Source organism: Lagopus muta, chromosome 2 (genome assembly GCF_023343835.1).
Source record: "Lagopus muta isolate bLagMut1 chromosome 2, bLagMut1 primary, whole genome shotgun sequence".
Lineage (NCBI taxonomy): Eukaryota > Metazoa > Chordata > Aves > Galliformes > Phasianidae > Lagopus > Lagopus muta.
This window is the reverse complement of record NC_064434.1, coordinates 1,114,850-1,130,000: the sequence shown is the minus strand read 5'-3', so window position 1 is coordinate 1,130,000 and position 15,151 is coordinate 1,114,850. Positions and strand designations below refer to the sequence as shown.

At 52.8% G+C, this 15,151-nt stretch overlaps 2 protein-coding genes across 3 annotated transcripts; one reads left to right on the top strand and one right to left on the bottom strand.

Moving 5' to 3' along the window:
* The first annotated feature begins 8 nt into the window (after positions 1 to 8).
* On the top strand, positions 9 to 4,792 carry ANKRD66 (ankyrin repeat domain 66). Of its 2 annotated transcripts, none has more exons than XM_048935386.1 (3): positions 9 to 1,416; positions 1,897 to 2,125; positions 4,353 to 4,792. In XM_048935386.1, exons 1-3 carry the CDS (start codon positions 1,017 to 1,019, stop codon positions 4,531 to 4,533), a joined length of 810 nt encoding a protein of 269 aa, XP_048791343.1. In that variant the 5' UTR covers positions 9 to 1,016; the 3' UTR covers positions 4,534 to 4,792. The 2 variants fall into 2 exon arrangements, with proteins under 2 accessions (XP_048791343.1, XP_048791342.1); XM_048935385.1 differs by having other exon boundaries at positions 9 to 1,470.
* A 1,529-nt stretch (positions 4,793 to 6,321) lies between these two features.
* On the bottom strand, positions 6,322 to 8,407 carry LOC125688845 (taste receptor type 2 member 40-like). Its single transcript, XM_048935381.1, has one exon. The coding sequence runs from the start codon at positions 7,574 to 7,576 to the stop codon at positions 6,566 to 6,568; it is 1,011 nt and encodes a 336-aa protein (XP_048791338.1). The 5' UTR covers positions 7,577 to 8,407; the 3' UTR covers positions 6,322 to 6,565.
* Between the last annotated feature and the right edge of the window lie 6,744 nt (positions 8,408 to 15,151).

Below are 15,151 nucleotides of genomic sequence, written 5' to 3'. Positions count from 1 at the left end.
GCGGCTTGTCTCAGGGACGCTGCAAAATCCGGCTTTACAAACAGGAGCCAGAATCCCGTTAGAAGTGAGCCCCGCTTCTGGGTGCCGTTTGTGGGGTGGCTGGAGCAGCTCGGGGCCCCACGAATATTGCAGATGTGCCCCATGCGGTGAGTGCCCTGCACTGCGCTGACTCGCAATACGCTCAGTGGGGGCGGCACGCTGGGAAATAACCCCAAATCCCGTAATAATAACAGAAGAAAGTTTTGAACGATGCCTGCGGTTCTCTGGAAAGGAATGGGAAAGCCGTGAAAGTGCCCAAGGCTTGCCTTTTTGTTTTTTTTCTGTCGTTTTGTTTCACTGAAGGGCTGGAAGTGTTCAAGCATTTCGTTTATTGCCAAAGAGAGCTGTTGGAGGACTGCTCCCACAGCTCTGCTTCATTACAGAACAGGTTTTTCAGGGTCAGCAGGAGGCAGCCAGGAGGAGGTGTGTGACAGGGATCTTGAAGCCAATGGCACTGCTGCACCCAACCGAGCAGCACCAACATCCATCATATCATAGAATCACAGAATCCCAGCATGGCCTGGGTTGCAAAGGCCCACAGCGCTCATCCAGCTCCAACCCCTGCTGTGTGCAGGTCGCCAACCAGCAGCCCAGGCTGCCCAGAGCCACATCCAGCCTGGCCTTGAATGCCTGCAGGGATGGGGCATCCACAGCCTCCTTGGGCAACCTGTGCCAGTGCCTCACCACCCTCTGGGTGACAGTGCTGTGGCTCTGAGGGACATGGCCGGCGGGTGCAGTGCAGGAAGGGACCCCGGAGGCCATCAGCGCAGGCCTGCAGCGCACAGCACACCGCAGCTCCTCAGTGCTCAGAGCCCCGTCCCCTGGCCTTGGCTGCGTGCAGGACGGGGCAGCAGCACCTCTGGGCACCCTGTGCAGCGCCTCACCGCCTCACCACCAGCGGCTCCTTCCTGACATCCACCGAAATCTGCCCTCCTTGGCTCCGAACCCATCGCCCTCGTCCTGGCACACGGACCCCGATGAGAGTCTGCCCTTCTCTCATACAGCCCTGCAGGCACCGCAGGCTGCTCTCAGCTCTCCCCGCTCCTTCTCTCCAGCAGCACAGCCCGGCTCTCAGCCCGGCTCTCAGCCCAGCTCTCAGCCCGCCCTCGCAGGGAGCTGCTCCATCACGGATCACCCTCTGCTGGAGCTGGCGGCGTGCCGGGATCCTGCTGACGCCGTCGGCTGGGCCCGAGCCGCCACAGCAGCGAGGGCGGTGCCGCGGGGCAGACGGCGGACGGTTCCCATGGCCGCCGAGCGACGCGCTCAGCCCCTCGCCGGCCGCTGCACGCAGCATGACGGAGCTGCACCAGGCCGTGGCCGCGGGGCGCCGCGGGCGGGCGGAGCGGCTGCTGCGGGCGGAGAGCTGCGATCCCAACCGTAAGGACGCGGACTGGGCCGACTGGACCCCGCTGCACTGGGCCGCTGCCAGGGGTAAGGGCAGCGACTGCTGCGGTGGCAGCGAGCGCCGGCACCGCGAGCGGCGGAGCCCCGCGTCCCCTTCCGGCGCTTAAAGCGGGAGGGAAACTGCTCTTTACGCGGGCCGTGGGGGTGGGACGACGGGGAGCGACGTCACGCCGAGCTGCGGGTTTGGTGTCGGGGCGGTGAGGCTCTGGCGCTGCGCAGAGCTGCGGTGCCCATCGATGCTGTGCCCGAGACCGTGGGCGAGCTCCGAGCTGGGGGCAGCCAGCCCGTGGCACTGGGGGGGGAGGTGCCTTGTGACCCAAATCGTTGTGGGCTCCTGTCCTGTTCTATGATTCACGTCCCGCAGGGCAGCCCCACATGCACAGGGGCTGTTTGAAAGAGCAGTTGATGTGCGGAGGTGCGGAGCCCTCACTGTGCGTCTCTTCCCTCCCGCAGGGCACGTGGCGATGCTGCGCCTGCTGCTGGCCCACGGCGCCCGGCCGTGCCTGCGCAACGCTGCAGGATGGACCGCAGCCCACTGCGCGGCCGAGGCGGGGCGGCTGGCGGCGCTGCGCACCCTGCACGCCGCGCACGCCCCCATGGACGCGGCCGACCCGTTTGGGGACACCCCCAGGAGGCTGGCGCAGATCTACGGGCACACCGAGTGCGTCACGTTCTTGGAGATGTGAGTGCCGCGCAGTCTGAGTGCACGGCGTCGCAGCAGCGCTGCCTTGGAGGGATCCTCACAGCGCCCAGCCCCAGATCCGTGGGTCGGGTGTCCCCAGCTCCGGCTGCCCAGGGCCCATCCGTGGCCTCGGGCACGTCCAGGGATGGGCACCACAGCTCTTGGCGGTGCCAGCACCTCACTGCTTGCAGTAAAAAAGTTCCCCCTGACATCTAATCTAAATCTCCCCGCCTTCATTTTGAAATCGTTCCCTCTCTCAGCTGAGCTATGCTCGCCGATTTGGCGAGTATATTTTTATCTGTGCAAAAGCAATTTAAAATAGATCTGAAGGCTCAGCCCTGTCTCATGTTGCCCACGTGCTCCAGGCCTCAGTGGGGCAGTGCTGGCAGCACCATGCGGCATGCTGGCCCATAGCTCCTGGCTGTGCCCCTTGGCACTGCTGGGACATCTGCAGAGCACCCCGAGGGGCTGGGAGGGGATGGAGGGGGGCTGGGATGGCACTGATGGGTGATGCACTGCCTCAGGGCTGGGGGTTGGATGGGGGGGTTGGATGGGGGTTGGATGAGGGATTGGATGAGGGATTTGATGGGGGTTGGATGGGGGTTGGATGGGGGTTGGATGAGGGATTGGATGGGGGTTGGATTAGGGATTGGAGGTGGGTTGGATGGGGGTTGGCATGGTGGGTTTCTGGGAGTTGGATAAAAGTTGGATGGAGGTTGAATGATGGTTGGCATGGGAAGTTGGATGGAGGTTGGATAGGGGGGTTGGATGGGAGGTTGAATGGGGATCGTCTGGGGGCTGGCAAGGGGGGTTGGATGGAAGTTGGATGGGGGTTGGCATGGGGAGTTTGTGGGGATTGGATGGAAGTTGGATGAGGGGCTGGTGGGGGGGGTTGCTGGGATGATTGACAGGTCAGTTGTAGTGATGGAAGAGGTAACTGAGTGGATAGCTGACAAGGTGTTTGACAAGATGACTGTCAGGGTGGGTGACATGATTGATGTGATGATTGACATCCAGCACAATGCACTGATGAGCACAGCGGCAACAGCCTAAGGCGTGCAACTGCTGAGTGGTGTTTTGAGGTGAATGACAAATTTGAGGTGGAGAAGGCGAGCAGCCGTGTTTCAGAGCTGGCTGGCTCTGGATGAGCAGTGGCTGTAGCTGCAGCACAGCATGGGGCTGTGTGTGGGGTTCAGTGCTGCACAGTGCAGATCTGTCCTCTGGTCACAGCCTTGGCTGCTCTGGGATGTAAATGGGAGGGATATTGTGTTACATGGAGTCCCTGTCAGGATGGATATTTGCCTGCCAGGCAAAAAGGTGCTAGAAAAGACATTTTTAAAGTAACAGGCAGAGGGGCTGTGCCCAAAGCAGGGCTGAAAGGCATCGCTAAGAGCCACAGGGGGGGGGGAGGGGGTCAGGTCAGGTGTTGGAAGAAATGAAGAAATGCTTTACCCAGAGGCAGTGAGACTCTGGCACTGCCCAGAGCTGTGGGTGCCCGAGGCCACGGCTGGGCTCCGAACTGATGGGCTGGAGTGGGGCTGGGGACTGAGAGGTTCCTTCTGACCCAGCCAAGCTGAGCTTTTGTGATTGCATGAGCACCCAAACCCTTTGTCAGCCCCAGCTCAGCCCTTTCCTCCCCCACCAGCCCCTCATGCAGGCGCAGTGTAGTTTGCATAGACATGCAAAGCATTGAAACCCTACAAACGCTGAGTGACCTCTGAATAACAAACATGGAATTTGCATCAGATTTCTTTATATTTGTGTGTGGCAGAGGACTCGCAGGTGACCTAAATGGGAGATGAGCTGACAGGTGACCTCACTGCTCCCTGCAGCTTCCTGAGGAGGGCAGTGTGGGAGCTGCAAATCTCTGCCCCAGGAATCCCACAGCAAAGTGTGTTTATTTCCAGGTTGCCAACTTGTTCAGTGTCATTCAGTGTAGATGTGGGCAAAAATCTGAGAACTTGTATAAATGGCAGCTGCTGCTTCCCTGTTGAGTTGGGTTTGGGGTCTGAACTGCACAGATCCTCCCTGCGGGTTCCCACCTCCATCAGGCTGAGTGCTTGGGGTGCCACGCTGGGGCGGTGGGGTGGGCTGGGGGTTTCTCATGGGTTGCTGCTGCTGATGTGTTGACCGTGCCAACACACAGTCCTGTTTCCATGGATGTGCTCAGGTGTGCTGTGACTGAGCTGTGCTCGGGGATTGAAGGTAAACTTCCTTTGTTCCCCAGAGCAGAGGTGGAGAGCAGAAACTACCGCCAGACAGCCGCGATGAGGGGAATGCCCTTGGACCAGGTGGATGAAGACTGGGAACTCAAGAAGGAGGAGCTGGAGAGAAACCCACCATGTGCCCAGCGCAGCTATGCAACCTCTGCGCAGAAGAAGACGCAGAGGAAGAGAAGGAAGCAGTAGTGTCACTGTGTGTTTGGGGCTGCTGAGAACTCACAGTGCAGAGCAGAGGCACTGGAGCCTCTCAGGGGAAACCCGGGTGGGCAGCAGCAGAGATGGGTGCCGGGATGAGCCTCTGTGATGTGCTGCACATGCTGTTGTGGTCATGGGGTGGGTAGGAGTGCTTCTGCCTGCCCTGTATGCATCAGGTCTCAAATATCAGAATCACAGAATGGCCTGGGTTGGAAGGGACCTCAAGGATCATGAAGCTCCAACCCCCCTGTGCCATGCAGGGCCACCAACCTCCCCATTTCACAGCAGCCCAGGCTGCCCAGGGCCCCATCCAACCTGGCCTTGAACACCTCCAGGGATGGACGGGGCATCACAGCCTCTCTGGGCAGCTGTTCCAGCACCTCACCACTCTCATAGCAAAGAACTTTATGAATATTGCAGAAGGTGCTTAAATATACAAATGCTCTAATTCACCCAATTATATGCAAATGTATAGAAATGAAATTCACTGCACTCACCCATGTTGCATGGGAGTGAAATCCTTTTGCTCCCGACTGGCTCAGGGACATCACTGTGGTGATGCCAGTGCCCTTTCTGTGTTTGCTTCCAGCCCCAATTCACCTGGGGGCCTAGGGGTTCATAGCCTCACTGCTGCTTCTCTTTTCCCTGCGGTGGGACAGAGCTGCTCCTGCTGAGGGGTGATGTGACACAGCTTATCAGGAGCAAGGAGCATACTGGGGCCTTTTGTGAAAGCATTGTGCTAAAGCAGCAACTACAGGAGCACAAGCAGGGAAGGAAGGAGCTATAGTGCCTGTTCTGTGAGGGCCATGTAGCAGTAAGGGGGTCCAGATGGCACTGAAGACCTGCCTCTCTCAGGGCATGTGGCTGGTGCATAGCATGTCCCATTGACAGAGTGGGACCCAGCAGAGTTTGGCAGCTCATCTGGACCTGATCTGGTCAAAGCCATGAACGATTCAGGTTCTGCTCTGTGCTGGATCTGTTTGCTGTGTAGCCAGTTGCATGGCTGCTGGCAGACTCCTGCTCTGCTCTCTCCCAGTGCCCCCTCATTGCAGCCCGGGGGAAAAAATGGGATGGAAGAGCACCTGGATTGAGATAACAGCAGGGAGATCAATTGCCACCACTGACAATAAATGTTGGCCTTGGGAAAATTAATTTATTGCCCATTAAGAAAACAGAGTAGGATAGCGATAAACAAAGACGAAACTAAAATACCTTTCCACATGTCACCCCTCTTCCCAGGCTCAACTTTCCCCCTTCATTCCCAGCTCTTTGACCTCCTCCCCTCTGAGTGACACAGGGGTGGGCAGTGGGGCTCACGCCTCCTCACACTTCCCCTGCTCCAGTGTGGGCCCCTGCCTGGCCGCATCCTTTCAGAATAAGCTTCAGCATTGGCTCTGCATGGGCTGCAGCACCAACTGGCTGCTGCTGGGCTCACTGTGCCCTGCTGTGGGGCTGTGGGACCCGTTACGCGTTTTCCTAAATGTAAAACACATTCACAATATAAAAAACATTTAGGTGTGGTAATAAGGAACATGTTTAATAGGGCGATATTAGTGGTAGGTGGATGGTTGGACTGGGTGATCTTGGAGGTCTTTCCCAACCTTGGTGATTCTGTGATTCATAGAATCCCAGCACGGCCTGGGTTGCAAAGGCCCACAGCGCTCCTCCAGTCCCAACCCCTGCTGTGTGCAGGTCGCCAACCAGCAGCCCAGGCTGCCCAGAGCCACATCCAGCCTGGCCTTGAATGCCTGCAGGGATGGGGCATCCACAGCCTCCTTGGGCAACCTGTTCTGTGATTCCTGAGTGTTTTACAGAGCCAGAGTCCACTGCTGGAACCAGGCTTAGTAACAGGGCAGCAGCAGATGGAAGTGTCACCAAATCACAGGACCGCATTGCTTGGCTACTGACAATAGCTTATCTCAAAGAATTACTCAGATCAAGTCATAACAATAATTAATTCAATTCACAAGAACTTAATTCAGTGATTTGTCTTACTTTAAAAGGAGAAGGTAGAAGACCTGTATCACCCGCAGTGTGCTGAGGACTCCGTTGGAGATGGCAGGACCTGAACTGAAGAACAAAGCATCGATGTTGTGGTGGGCTGCCTGGTGCAGTCCTTGCACTTTGCACAAGGCAGAAACCTTAGCACTATCCTTTCCAGTTTGGGATTGCTAAAAATGAGAATAAGGGAATGAACGACTGGAAAAGCGTATTGAAGGACCAAAAGGAGTAACGTCAGGAGGTTGTTTTTTTTGTTGTAATACACTGTTGACATCAAGATGGTGTAATTAACGCAGTAGAAGAACAAGAAGGACAGAAGGGATTTCATGGCTTTGATGTGGGCGTCCGTGCTGAGGCTCCTGGCAGAGCTGTTCTGCATCCTGTGCTTGTGTCTGCAGAGGGAGAAGAGGAGGAGGAAGGCAGAGCAGGTTACCATTATGAATGCCATGGAAAATCCAAGCGTGCAGATAAAAACTATAGTGCGATAATATTCCCTTATTTCTTTGTTCACTTTCCAGAAAATCCCATGGGTGGTGAAATTGGTGTTCTTTGCACCAGTAAATTCGAGGAAAGGGCTGCAGTTGAGCAGGGACAGAACCACGGAGCTCAGCAGCAGCCATGGCACCATCCTGTCGATTTTGGCTTTCAGGTAGATGAAGAAACGGTGCCTGAAATTTGCAATTTTTATACAGTAAAAAGCATAGAGGCAGGCAGAAGTCCAAAAGTTGGAAGAATTTAAAAAGCACCGAAAAATTGCAAAGGCGAGAGGCATGCCTGTGCCAAAAAGATGCTGGGGAAATAACGCTGAAATAAAGAAGTATATCCATGAGATGCACAAGTACCAAAACCTGAAGGCGCCCAGAAACAGCAAGATCTTCTCGTTAGAGTTCATGCTTTTCTTTTTGAACCACTCCATGCAAGATGCAGCCACAAGGAAGGAATTGATGCACATGCCAGCCAGCGCCTGGAAGGTGAAGACGACCAGGAAAGTGTTACTGGATAAAGTTCTGTTGTACCAGTGCTGCTCCGCCATCCTGCACCGGGGGCAGCTCTTCTGTGCCGGAGCTGAGGTTAGCTGGGATGTGTGTCTGTGTGAGGAAATGGAGCTTTATAGGGCTGGGGGGACCTCAGTGCTGCTCCCACCCAGAGCAGCGCAGGTGCTGGGATGTAAATGTGCCAGGTATCCCCTTACCCAGCATCGGTGTCAGCCTTCAGCATTTGAATTTCAGCTCGTAACAGGCAGGCTGTGTGAAACTCTGTCGGGCAAAGTCCCTCTAGGTTTGGGTTTGAGAGGAGCCTGGCATGCTGAGAGCAGTTACCGACCAGATGGCAGCTGATGCTGTGCTGTAAATCTCAACAACCTGCCATCTAGCTATGAGAAGGAAGCTGGCAGCTCTTCCTCTCTGCACCTGTTTCCTGGGGGCTATAAATTCTCCCTGAATATCACTGTTGCAAGCTCCTATTTGCATTTGTTGTCACCGAAGGACTAGTTAGAGCATTAGCATGTTGAAATGCTGTGCAGAAAGCTTGGGGTTCATCTCAACAACAGAGCACGTTCCCGTAACTCCGTGCTGGTGATGCAGTAAGCAGACCTTGCATTCCCTCAAGCTGCCATCTCTAAGCCCTTTCTTTGGCAGAGAGCACTGCTCCTGTCCCAGAGCTGCTGGCATCACTCAGGATGGTGCTGGAGGGCATGTGAGCAGACAGGAGGAGCAGGGTTTGTCTCTGGAGGAGTCATAGAAATCCTAAATTGTTCCATAGCTCCTGATTCCTACAAGGGTTCCTGTACTGAGAGTGGCTATGAAATGGCCGTGCAGGCCACTCTCAAAGTTCTTTGCTATGAGAGTGGTGAGGTGCTGGAACAGCTGCCCAGAGAGGCTGTGATGCCCTGTCCATCCCTGAAGGTGTTCAAGGCCAGGTTGGATGGGGCCCTGGGCAGCCTGGGCTGCTGTGAAATGGGGAGGTTGGTGGCCCTGCATGGCACAGGGGGGTTGGAGCTTTGTGATCCTTGATGTCCCTTCCAACCCAGGCCATTCAGTGATTCAGGCTGTGTGCCAGGTCGGTGTATGGCTGTGTCCTTTGTCATCTGCTCAGCATTTCAAGGTTCAACTTTAGAATCACGGAATCACAGACCTGTTGAAGAAGACCTCCAAGGTGGTGCAGCCCAACCCCCACCAGCACCACCATTTCCCACCGAACCACATCCCTCAGTACCACATACACACAGCTCTGAAGCACCTCCAGAGCACTGACCACTGGGCAGCCCATTCCAGTGCCTTTTTGATGGTTTCTGCCTGTCAGCACTTCCAAAGGCTGATCAGAGCAGGACGTGCTGTGTGCACAGGCAGGTGGCACTGATCAACCTCTGGAATGGACGCCTGGAGGAGATGCTGCTTGACAGCACTGATTCCTGTGCCTCTATGGTTTTCCCATCCATGCCTTCACGTTCCTTCTTGGGTCCATGAGGAGCTGGCACTGCAATTATCTGCCAGTTTGGAACTGTGCAGTCTACGTTTCAGACCCCAAACACTTTTGAAGCCAGAGGTGAGGATGCAGTGTTTTTAGGTTATTGGAAGACTGTCAGTCATCAGGTGGGGAATTACACCAAGCTGTGTCAGTGACTGACCTGGGTGTGTGACTTGTTTGGGTAGCTGAGCATGAGGATGCAGGCAGCTGGGAAAGGACATGGCTGAAGAAAGCGCAGGGAAGTCAGGGCAGTAAGCATAGTGCTGAGTTCAACTTGTTCAACTTGTTTAACTGCTCCTAGTGGGGAGCATCCTCTGGGCTGAACCAAACCCACACCAACACCACACTCTTATGCGACACAGCTCACAGAGCCCTCGGCAGCAGCTCTCATTCAGCTTCTGCTTTCCGGTTTGTGCTCCTCTGAAGGAAGCTGCTTGGTTTCACACAACTGGTGGCCAAGATATGAATCTTAAGCACCTTCAGTTCTACCCCAGGGCTTCAGTGACATTTTACCCTGGGACAGTCCCATTTCCTGGCAGCGGCTGTGATCTGCTTTATGTTCTGGGGCATGTTGTCTCACTGTGCTGACAGAGCAGAGGATGGGATGAAAGATTTTTTGTCTTCTCATCATACATCTGTGGGGAGAACATAAATCATTTTTGGGGAGGGAGTTTTTCCCCCAGAGGGTGGTGAGGCACTGGCACAGGTTGCCCAAGGAGGCTGTGGATGCCCCATCCCTGCAGGCATTCAAGGCCAGGCTGGATGTGGCTCTGGGCAGCCTGGGCTGCTGGTTGGCGACCTGCACACAGCAGGGGTTGGGACTGGAGGAGCGCTGTGGGCCTTTGCAACACAGGTAATTCTATCATTCTATGGTTCTATTTCCATTAAAAAAAATACATAAAGGTCTGTAAATGGATTGTCTGTGCTGGGACAATGCCTGAACAAGGGCAGTAAATAAAGATGTTACACTAGCATACAGTGGCTGGGACCCTCTCAGCTCCGCATGGGGAGTTTGGCATTGCAAAACAAAAGTACAAAATAAGAGTCTCATATGCTGTGTTTTTAAAGCACAGATGTAGATCAGCTGCTTAAAACACAGCTGTCTGTTGCCGGTCCAGATCCATCTCCTCTGACACAACTCTAGAATGGGAAGGGATCTCCCAGGCTTCATTATCTACCAGCCTATGTGGGTATTTTGCCCCTGGAGAATCTCAGATGGCACCGGGTACCTCTGTTTACGCAGTGGGATGGATGCACAGCAGTACTGGGCCTGAGACACACAGCACATACACAGGCACTACAGGGCATGCATTTAGGCTTAATGGCTTGAGTCTGAGCTTAGTTCTGGCTTAGGTGTTTGAAGCTGGAATGGACTCCTGTCTCCATGACCACTGCCTTTCCCCTTGGATCACATGAGAATGCCCGGTGAGCAGCCCAGGTTAGCCAAGCCGTGGGGCTATCAGGTGTGTAACTTCTACCCACACCCCACTCCACATAAACACCAACTGTGATGCTTGAAGCCCATGGTGGTTTCAGGATACGTGGCTGGGGAAAATGGTGAAACTTCCTTGGGGCAAATATTATGAAATTGTTCTGGAAATCCTCATTCAGCCCCAAATGCCCCTTTGGAGCAGACAGGACTGGTGCAGTGCAGTGTGCTGATGGCTGTTTGCAGTGTGTTTGGGCACTTACTGGTTAAGGAGAGATGCGCTGGCTGGGGAGGTGGTGCGGTCTTTCAGAAAAACATCCTGTAGTTCTTGGTATGTCACGCAGCCTAAATTGATGTTTATCTCATTTCAGAAACAGAAGGGCTGCTTTTTGAAGGTGTTACACACAGAATCACAGAATAGTACAGGTTAGAAAGGACCTCTGCAGATCCCCGTCCAGTAGTGGACCCACATTTTCCCCGGAACACAAAAATTCACAACTGGCTCACCTGCATTCCAGGTTGCCTGGTCATTATTGCCTTGTTTCTGAACTCCATCTCATCACTGCTGCATCCCAAACTGCTCCCAGCTGTCCCTTCCCCAGCCAGCCCTTCCTTGTCAGTGAGAGCAGGTCCAGCAGCACATCTCTGCTCATCGGCTCTTCTGTTGCCTGCATCAGAAAGGTATTTTCAGTGTGATCGTACTGGAAAGTGCTGCAGCTGTAAGCAAACACCAGTGAGAGTGTTGGTAAGGCTCAAATGTTAACACAAGTTAAGTTTGCTCCAGCAACAGCAGGAGAGAAGCAGCTGCTGTGAGAAGGAGCTCCTTCAGATGTCACTTTCCCATTCCCCGCATCGTGTCTGAAGGATGGGTGATAAGCACTTCTGTTGTGGTAGCATGGCATTGCTTGCACTGGATGTACTCTGGTTTTGTGCAGCTCTCTGTGCTGCTGTTGTAACATTAGCTGTCCAGATCTGCTCTGCTCATGCTGTGCTGCTGTTGGCCAGACAGCATAACACACCTTGCCATTGGTGTGACAGTGCTCCAGCACTCCTGGCTGCCAGGTGCAGTGCCAGAGAGGAGCTCGACGCGACATCATTCAGTCTGGCTGAGATCTCTGGATAACCAGGGCAGGAAATCATGATTGCAGGAACCCACGTGTTGCTCTGCTGCACCCTTCAGGCGTTCTCTCTTCATAACAGCCCCAGCTCAACACAGGCTGCAGGGAAATGCAAAGAAATTTTTTCCCCCCGAGGGTGGTGAGGCACTGGCACAGGTTGCCCAAGGAGGCTGTGGATGCCCCATCCCTGCAGGCATTCAAGGCCAGGCTGGATGTGGCTCTGGGCAGCCTGGGCTGCTGGTTGGCGACCTGCACACAGCAGGGGTTGGGACTGGAGGAGCGCTGTGGGCCTTTGCAACCCAGGCCATGCTGGGATTCTGTGATTCTATGAATTAGAAATGAGAACATTCAGAACATTCTGTCTTCTGGTTTCCATCTTACTGCAGGGACTACTTTAAAGTTTGAGTTTGGAGCTGGTAAATACAGGAGAGCTCTGTAAGATTTTAACACTGCGTTACTACTGGTTTCCACATCTAAATTGTTCAGACTTTACTCAGGAGCTGAGAACACACAGCAACTTGCCAAAAGCTCTGAGCGATGCCCTGGATGTGCAAAACCTGCTTTCCTTTCCCAGCCCTCAGTTTATCAAGCAAGATGATGCTCTCTCCTGATGGCTCTGACCTATCCCTAGGATTTAGAATCATAGAATCAAAGAATGATAGAACAGCTCAGGTAGGAAAAGCCCTTAAAGATGATGGAGTCCAACCACAGCCCAACCATCCCACCCCAACTCTACCAGCCCTCCGCTAAATCATGGCCCTGAGCACCACATCCAAACGGTTTGAAACACAGCCAGGGATGGGGACTCCACCACCTCCCTGGGCAGCCCATTCCAGTGCCTTAGGATTTTTTACCATCCAGTTAGGATGACATACTGTGGGATGAATGGGAGGTGCAATGCAGCTCTGACATGCCTGAGAATTATCAGTAGAAGCATGCCCCTTTTTGTTGCACTAGAATGGCTTCACTTAAGAGGGGTTGCCAACTTGCTGACACCCGGACCGTTGCTGAGCCATGGTGAGGCATTCTGAAGGGGCGTTGTGCAGTGAGCTTTATTTTGGTCTCACCTAATCACAAACATCTGATTTTTTGTCTGGGGTTTGCACAAACCTCTGCCAAACAGTGATCGTTTCCTTGATGATCTCAATACCCCATATGATAATGAGTCAGCCCTGCACTATGGGCCGCATTCTTTCAACACCAGTTACAACACCCCTCCACCACAGCAAAACTTCCTGAATTTTCTGACATTGTTGGGCAAAGGTTGGATTTCTGCAGGGTTGTCCTGCTGAGGCTGAAAGCCGTGTACAGCAGCAGTGAGTTCACCTTCTCACACATGTATTTGAAAATCCTTCCCCAGCCTTCATGGTAACACAGATGGGGTCACATGAGAGGAGCAGAAGCACTGCACCCTTGGGTCCTCTTGCAGTCCTAAAAGAAAAGATAGCTCTTATGCAGCAGCAAACTCCGTGGTGACCGAATGGCCATTTCATTATGGAATACCATCTGAGTGAATTGGGAGTCACAAATTGCTTTTGTTCTCACAGATTTTCCTTTAAGATTAACTAATGGTAACCATTTCCTACCTGGATGATGATCTCATGCTGTTCATGGTAAAATCTGCAAGCTGTAGGAGTCTGGAATTAGAATTTCTGAAGTCAGTGCATTTTGAGTTCCTTGTTCTGCATTTGCAATGTTTGATAAGACAAGTGGGGAGCATGGATGGGGAAAAACGTGCTTCCCAGCTTCACTAGCAAAGCAGGAATAGCGATACTGCAGCCATTGCACAGTACTGACTTACTGTCACCATATATGTGAATGTTCCCACTGACTTCAGCAGAACTACTCATGATTTACACCCTGACGTGAGAAATGGGCCACAGAACCTCATCCTGACAGCCTGAGAGAGGTGATGGGTGTCTGACTGGGAGGACTGGTGAGCAGAGGCTGAGGTGGTTCACACAAGGACGTACTCAACTGAGAGTGGGGAGAAGAAATGATATGGTTCTTTGGGGAAAAAGCATCATTTATGAGTGGTGACAGAGATGTGCAACTCTCTGTTGTTTTCATTTGTACTAAGAACATATTTCCTGAATATTCCTGAATACAGCATGGAAGCATTCTGGGATGGGGTTAACAGGGAAGCTCTGACTTGATACTGACAGACATAAAAGACATTACCCCATTCCTGGCAGCTTTGAGCCTCACCTTCTTGGGCTGCAGCTCTTAGGATATATTAGTATCCATGGGGTGGTGCAAAGCAGACAGATGGTGCTGAGCAGGGCTGTGTTGGCAGAAGGGGGATGGAGGCCATGCTTTGGTGGGTAACTGCGCAGATTTTTGTTGTTTTTTTTGATGGTCATTAGACTTCACTGTGCTTTTTATAGATATGAAAAGGAAGACACACAGAGATAAATAAGTTATTACAAGCACACAGTCCAGGGCTGTACAAATAGGAAGCTGAGTTTCATACCAAACAGAAAAGGAAGTCACTTGAGCGGGATGGACAGGACAAAAGGAATCATAGAATCACAGAACGGCCTGGGTTGGAAGGGACCTCAAGGATCACGAAGCTCCAACCCCCCTGTGCCATGCAGGGCCACCAACCTCCACATTTCATAGCAGCCCAGGCTGCCCAGGGCCCCATCCAGGGTCACATTTAAGGCCCAGGTTGGGCCCTGGGCAGCTGGTCTAGTATTAAATGTGGAGGTACCGCATGAGGTACCACCCTGCCCCATAGATGAATTCACAGTCCAAATGTGAAAGAGGAAACAATTGCTTCAAATACATTAACACGAGTAGCGATGGATTGGTACAAAGCTGTGGTGGCTGGATGTTAATCTATTCCCTACACATTGAGGGAGGCAAAGAAGTCTGTGTCTGTGGGAGAGCCGGGTCTCCATGGAAGACTTACTGGGAACAGCTTCCAGGGAGAGCCACAGAACCAAGGCCTGGGTCTGCCAGGACCTGCTGAATGCATCCACTCACATGGGCATGTTTACAGGATTGGAAGTCCCAGGTTTGCACTTCATTTCTAAAGAATGGAATAGAATATGTTCCCTATCTGAGCAGCTGAACACTAGTTTTTCAAGTCACATTTTGATGCATTTTCATTGGTATTGATTTATTTTTGATATATTTTTTATAGCAAAAATTCTGTTATATTGAATTCTTTTTTCTGAAAGTAACTTCCTAGCTCTGCCCAGTGGAACTGCACTAAAGATGAATGGATCAAAACTGTTATCACAACACTTTTCTGTGCTTCCCAGCATTCTATGTGCTTAGATACAACACCGATACAGCTTAGATGTAACAGCTGCTCAGCCAGCTCTACTGGACTCTTACATCCTTCCTCCAAGGATGATGTAAAAACGCCTCATGTTTTTCCACAGGTTAAATGGAAGCCCATGAGATCAGCTGGTTAAGGAAAATGATGGAACTGGAAATGTTGGCAGAATGGAGAGGCTGCACACAGCTACAGATATATGGAAATGTTTTTTTATGTAAGAAGTGCTGGCAAATATTGATGGAAGACAACACTATCATGGTTTACCAGAGGAAAGTTGTATCAAGTGCCTAGTGCAAATCTAACCTT